This window comes from Calypte anna, unplaced genomic scaffold (genome assembly GCF_003957555.1).
Source record: "Calypte anna isolate BGI_N300 unplaced genomic scaffold, bCalAnn1_v1.p scaffold_67_arrow_ctg1, whole genome shotgun sequence".
NCBI classification, from domain to species: domain Eukaryota; kingdom Metazoa; phylum Chordata; class Aves; order Apodiformes; family Trochilidae; genus Calypte; species Calypte anna.
In genome coordinates, this window is record NW_022045523.1 from 27,321 (window position 1) to 34,112 (window position 6,792).

Genomic DNA, 6,792 nt, shown 5'->3' on the forward strand with positions numbered 1-6,792 from the left:
GCTTTTTCATTCTTTTCCCTCTTTCATTCATCCCCTTTTCCCCCTTTTTCATTTCTTTTTGGATTAAGAATCCTTTTTTTTCCCATTTATTTCCCTTTTTTCCTCATCCCCCTTCAAGTTTTTCCTCGTTTCCCTTTTTCCTTCATTTCCTTTTATTAATTCACCCCGTCCCCCCCCCAACCCCTTTTCTCATCGACCCCCCCTTCCCTTTTTCTCGTGCAATTCCTCACCCTGGCCACCACCTCCCATTTTCTCTCCCCGTGACCCTGGGGGGGTCCCCCCGCCCCAAGCACCCCCCAACTCGAGCACTTAACCCCCCCCCAGAGCTCTGCCTGCACCCCCCCCCCCCCCTTTCTGGGTCCTTCCAGAGCCAAAGGGAGTTGAATTTTTCACGAATTTGGGGTTTTTTTGGAAACTTAGTGGCATAGAGATATAAAAAAGATCTATTTTTGGGGTGGGGTTTGTTATTTTTTTAGCCCCCCCCCCTTTTTCCAGGGGTTTCTTCTTCTCCCCGTGGCAGCACTTTGCTGAATTGGATCTTTTTTTCCTTTTTTTAGGGCTTTTTGCTTCATTTTCCCCCAACCCTTGGGCTCCCCCCTTCCCTTCCTCGAGTGCCATTCCCCCCCCCCCCTAAATCCTCTAATCCCCCCCCCCCCCTAAAAAAAACAAAAAAACCAACCCTGGAGGTACGAGGGGGCCCGGGTGCTGAGATGAAACGATGAAAAAAGGAACAAAAATCACCAAAAAAAAGGAAAAAAACCCAAAATATATAAAAAAAAACAAAACAAAAAACAAACCAAAACCAAGTGCAATACTTCATCCCGGGGGGGGGGGAAACGGGGAAAAAGGGGGGGGGCACAAAAAAAAAAAGGGTTTTGGGGGGGTCGTACCCGATTCATGGTGCTATAAATGAAACCCGAGGTGTGGGGGGGGAGGGGGGGGACACACACACAAACCCTTGGGTTTTTTTTTTTTTTTTTTTTTGCCCCCCACCCCTTTGGAAAGGGGGTTTTGGGGGGGGGGGGGGGGGATGCCCTGGGGTCTGCAGGCAGTTCCCACCTTCCCCCCCTTCCCCACACCCCAAAACGGTGCCCGGAGAAACGGAGGAGGAGGAGGGGGGGGAATGGGGGGGGAGCATCCCCGAGGCTTTGGCTGTGACCTGTGCAGCTTTAATTAATATCATTAATATTAAGAATGATTTAGGGGGGGCTCCAAGCCCTCCCACCCCCCCCCGGAAGGTAGAAAAAAAATCCTTTTTCTTATTATTTTTCTTTTTTTCTCGCTACAAAATAAGGATTTCCTTCCCCCCCCCCCCCCCCCCTTTCACCCCCCCTCTGCTTTGTGTTTCTTTTTTTCAGCTAGCTTGTGGAAAATGCTTTTTATTGGGGTTTTTCTGCTCGGTTTTGGGGGAAAAAAAGGGAGGGGGGGGGGGGATCGGTTTGGGATTTTTTTATTCTTTTGGGCCTCCAAAGGCAAAACCCAACCCTTTAACCTTCCCCCCCCACCCCAAAACCCTTCCCGAGCTTTGGAGATTGCTGCCAAGATGTGACCACAAGGACTGGTGTATAGAAGCTATTTCTTGACCTGAAAAAGACACACACAAAAAAAGGAGAAAACTAAAAAAAAACAAACAAAAAAAAACCCCTGTACATTGTGTAGAAAAAAAAACAAAAAAAAAACCAACCACAACGACAAAAAAAAAAAAAAAAAAAAAAGAGAATTTGGGGGAAACGGAAAAAAAAAACCGAAACGAAACCAACCCCACCTTGGCCATGGGTGTCGTGGAAGTCGTCAGCGTCCTCGTCGTGTGACCTCGTGTGTATGACATGAAAAGAACAGAAAAACCACAAAAAAAACAAACAAAAAAAAAAAAGCAAAAAGAATTTAGGGTGGGGGTGGGAGGTGGGGGGGAGGGGGGGGGATAAAAGGGGAAAGGGTGGTGTTTTGGTTTTGGTTGGTTTTTGGGGTTTTTTGTTTTGGGGGGTTGGGGGAGGGATTTTGGGGGGGAAAGTGAAAAAAACAAAAGTGAAAAAGCTTTTTAAAAAAGAAAAAAAGGAAAAAAAACAAAAAAAAATAAGGGGGGGGGACACACACACACACACAGAGGGAGCCCCAGGGGCGCGGTGGCCCCCCCGGCGATGCACTGGTGGCGGCGGCCACCTCCCCGATCTTTGTGCCTTTCACGCAGAACTCGGACCCCCCCCCGCGGCACCAGCAGCCCCGGAGGCGGGGGGGGAGGTGTCCCAGAATTTGGGGAGGGTTTGGGAAAAAAAAAAAAAGGGGGGAATTGGGTTTTTTGGGGTTTTTTTTTTTTTTTCCTTGCAATTGGGGAGGGAGGGCGGGAAATGCGCTGAGCACGGAAAGGGAGGAGGGGGGGGGGGGGGGGGGGGGGGAGGAGTATTACGAACTGTAACTGTATTTGCACTGTTTTTATTATCGCATTGGCATATATACAATATACATTATAACAACCTCTGGGCTGCGCCTCCTTCCTCACCCCCCCCCAAATAAAAAAAACAAACAAAAAAAAACCCAAAAAAACCCCCCACAAATTCAGCCCGGCCCAAAACGCGGCGGTTTAGGCCCAATCCTCGCGCGGTTCGGCTCCGATTTCTTGGGTTTTCCGCTCGGTTTGGGGCGTTTCCCGCCCCGGTTTAGGCTCTTCTTAGGGTTTCGGCCTCGTTTTGCAACTTCTGGCCCAAATTTGGGGGATTTTAGCCCAATTTTCAAGGTTTTAGGCTCAGATTAAGGAATTTTAGGCCCAGTTTTGGGGGTTTAGGTCCAGTTTGGGGGATTTTAGCCCATTTTTCAAGGTTTTGGGCCCGGTTTGGGGAGTTTTAGACCAATTTGCAAGGTTTTAGGCCCGGTTTGGGGAACTTTAGGCCCAGTTTTGGGGGTTTAGGCCCAGTTTGGGGAATTTTAGGTCCAGTTTGGGGGATTTTAGGCCCAATTTTCAAGGTTTTAGACCCAGTTTGGGGAGTTTTAGGCTCAATTTTCCAGGTTTTACCCCAAATTTCTGGGGTTTTGACACAATTTGAAAGCCTTGAGGCCCAACTTGGGGCATTTTGGGCTCAGTTTGGAAGTTTTTGTGCCAAATTTTGGGGATTTTAACACCATGTGAAAGACGTTAGGCCCAGTCTGGGGAGTTTTAGCCCAGTTTTAGGGGTTTAGGCCCAGTTTGGGGGATTTTAGCCCAATTTTCAAGGTTTTGGGCCCAGTTTGAGGAAATTTAGGCCCTGTTTTGGGGATTTAGGCCCAGTTTGGGGAACTTTAGGCCCAGTTTGGGGGATTTTGGACCAATTTTCAAGGTTTTAGGCTCAGTTTGGGGAACTTTAGGCCAAATTTTCAAGGTTTTAGGCTCAGTTTGAGGAATTTTAGGCCCAGTTTGGGGGGTTTAGGCCCAGTTTGGGGAACTTTAGGCCCAATTTTCAAGGTTTTAGGCTCAGTTTGGGGAGTTTTAGGCCCAATTTTCAAGGTTTTAGGCCAGGTTTGGGGTATTTTAGGCCCAGTTTTGGGGATTTAGGCCCAGTTTGGGGAACTTTAGGCCCAGTTTTGGGGGTTTAGGCCCAGTCTGGGGAATTTTAGCCCAATTTTCAAGGTTTTAGGCTCAGTTTGGGGAACTTTAGGCCAAATTTTCAAGGTTTTGGGCCCGGTTTGGGGAATTTTAGGCCCAATTTTGGGGAATTTTAGTTCCAGTTTGGGGGATTTTAGGCCCAATTTTCAAGGTTTTAGACCCAGTTTGGGGAGTTTTAGGCTCAATTTTCCAGGTTTTACCCCAAATTTCTGGGGTTTTGACACAATTTGAAAGCCTTGAGGCCCAACTTGGGGCATTTTGGGCTCAGTTTGGAAGTTTTGGTGCCAAATTTTGGGGATTTTAACACCATGTGAAAGACGTTAGGCCCAGTTTGGGGGATTTTAGCCCAATTTTCAAGGTTTTAGGCCCAGTTTGGGGGATTTTAGGTCCAGTTTGGGGGATTTTAGCCCAATTTTCAAGGTTTTAGGCTCAGTTTGAGGAATTTTAGGCCCAGTTTTGGGGGATTTTAGCCCATTTTTCAAGGTTTTGGGCCCGGTTTGGGGAGTTTTAGACCAATTTTCAAGGTTTTGGGCCTGGTTTGGGGAGTTTTAGGCCCAGTTTTCAAGGTTTTAGACCCAGTTTGAGGAATTTTAACCCAGTTTTGGGGGTTTAGGACCAGTTTGGGGGATTTTAGCCCATTTTTCACGGTTTTAGGCCCGGTTTGGGGAGTTTGGAGCAGACCTCTCTGTGGGATGGGTCAGGTCGACATCTAGGGCCCTCAGTTCCCCTCAGAAGGGAGTCACCAACTACGACTACCCTTCTTCTTTTCTGTGTGGGTGAAGTTTTAATCCGGCTGCTAGGCAGGGGGTGAACGGGAGGCCTTCTGGACAGATCTTGCTCTTGTCTGGCCTCCGCCTCATGTTCTGAGTCCAGGGCCTCCTATGTGTTCTCTATGGGCACCTGGGGGAGTGGTGGGGGTTGGGAGAGAATTCTTTTGCCTTTTCGCTGGGGGACCTGTTTCCATTCCCCCCCCTCCACCTGCTCTGCATCAGCATCAGGTGCCTGAGAGGAGGAGGGGCAGGGCTTCCCCGCCTCCCGTTGGATTTCTTTTGCAGTCGAAAGGGTGCGCCTCCAGCAGTCAATTTGCCTTTCCCTGTCTCGAATCCTTCTTCGTCTCTCTACCTCCTCCCGGAGCTCTGCCCCCATGTAGAGGAGGTCATTCAGCTGCTCGCATCTCACGCAGACACTGTCCTCAGATGTTAGCACGAGGCTCCGAGCCTCAGCGCAGCCAGAGGCTTGAACAGCTGCATCCATCTGAAGGGGTTCCGTGTGTGTGGACACCCGTTTTGTTGTAACAGCCGAAGTTTTTCCTCTTTTGGATACCATGGCTCCTTCGAGAGAAGCGGGAGGTTGTTGGGACCCTGCCTGCTTGCCCTGCCTGCGCCAACTGCCTCGTTAACTGCCGCGTCTAATTCCTGTTTTCTAAAATTCCCGTTTTCTAATTATTCCCGTTTTCTAAAATTCCCGTTTTCTAAAATATTCCTGTTTTCTAATCATTCCTGTTTGCCTGCTCCTGTTCGCCGCGCTCCGGGTCGCTGGCGCTCCCAGCAGCCGCTTCAAATCCCTGCTGCCGCTCCGGGTGCCGCCCCCTTCCAGCTGATTGGCCTCTCCGGAGACCCGTCAGTAGAAAGAGTGTGCGGCACGCTGCCGGGAGCCGTTTTGGGGGGGGGTCTGGGGCTTCTTGGGGTAGGGTTTTAGTTTTAGGGGGAGGAATTGATTTTTGGGGGGAGGTTTTTTGACTTCTGAAGTGGGGTTTTGATTTTTGGGGTGAAGTTTTAATTCTGTAGGAAGGTTTTTAAACATCCTGGGAAGGATTTGAAGGCTTTGCAGAAGGTTCATTGACTTTCTTGGGTGGGTTTTGGGGTTTTTGGGGTGGGGTTTTAGTTTTAGAGGGAGGATTTTCAGTTTTGGGAAAGTTTTTTTGACTTTTTGGACATAGGTGTTGATTTTAGAGGTGGGGTTTTAGTTTTTGGGGTGGAGTTTTAATTCTGGAGGAAGGTTTTTTAACATCCTGGGAAAGGTTTGGAGGTTTTGGAGGAGGTTCCTTGACATTTTGGGGTGGGTTTTGGGTTTTTTGGGGTGGGGATTTAATTTTAAGGGGAGAATTTTATTTTTGGGGGGAGGTTTTTTGACTTTTGAGGTGGGGTTTTAATTTCTGGGGTGGACTTTTAATTCTGGAGGAAGGTTTTTTGACTTCCTGGGAAGGGTTTGAAGGGTTTGGAGAAGGTTCCTTGACTTCCTGGGGTGGGTTTTGGGGTTTTTGGGGTAGGGTTTTAGTTTAAGAGGGAGGATTTTAAGTTTTGGGGGGAGGTTTTTTGACTTTGGAAATAGATTTTGACTTCTGAGGTGGGGTTTTAGTTTTTGGGGTGGAGTTTTAATATTGGGGGAAGGTTTCTTTGACTTTCTGGGAAGGGTTTGGAAGTTTTGGAGAAGGTTCCTTGACTTCCTGGGGTGGGTTTTGGGTTTTTTGGAGTGGGGATTTAATTTTAAGGGGAGAATTTTAAGTTTTGGGAAAGTTTTTTTGACTTTTTGGAAATAGATTTTGACTGTTGAGGTGGGGTTTTAATTTCTGGGGTGGACTTTTAATTCTGGAGGAAGGTTTTTTAACTTCCTGGGAAGGGTATTGGAAGTTTTGGAGAAGGTTCCTTGACTTCCTGGGGTGGGTTTTGGGTTTTTTGGGGTAGGATTTTATTTTTGGGGGGAGGTTTTTTGACTTTGGAAATAGATTTTGACTTTTAAGGTGGGGTTTTAATTTTTGAGGTGAAGTTTTAATTTTGGGGAAGGTTTTTTAGCTTCCTGGGAAGGGTTTGAAGGTTTTGCAGGAGGTTCGGTGACTTTCTGGGGTGGGTTTTGGGTTTTTTGGGGTAGAGTTTTAGTTTTAGGGGGAGGAATTTAAGTTTTGGGAAAGTTTTTTTGACTTTTTGGAAATAGGTGTTGACTTTAGAGGTGGGGTTTTAGTTTTTGGGGTGGAGTTTTAATTCTGTAGGAAGGTTTTTAAACATCCTGGGAAGGGATTGGAAGTTTTGCAGGAGGTTCCTTGACTTTCTGGGGTGGGTTTTGGGCTTTTTGGGGTGGAGATTTAATTTTAAGGGGAGAATTTTATTTTTGGGGGGAGGTTTTTTGACTTTTGAGGTGGGTTTTTAATTTTTGGGGTGAAGTTTTAATTCTGGAGGAAGGTTTTTTAACATCCTGAGAAGGGTTTGGAGGTTTTGGAGAAG

General features: G+C 47.4%; 1 protein-coding gene across 1 annotated transcript in view; it reads left to right on the forward strand.

Moving 5' to 3' along the window:
- Positions 1-4,898: 4,898 nt before the first annotated feature.
- Positions 4,899-6,792, forward strand: part of DENND4B (DENN domain containing 4B) — a 13,794-nt gene continuing 11,900 nt past the window's right edge. Inside the window, exon 1 of the mRNA XM_030468766.1 lies at positions 4,899-4,923. Coding sequence (XP_030324626.1) covers positions 4,899-4,923 — 25 coding nt within the window. The remainder of the gene's footprint in view (positions 4,924-6,792) is intronic.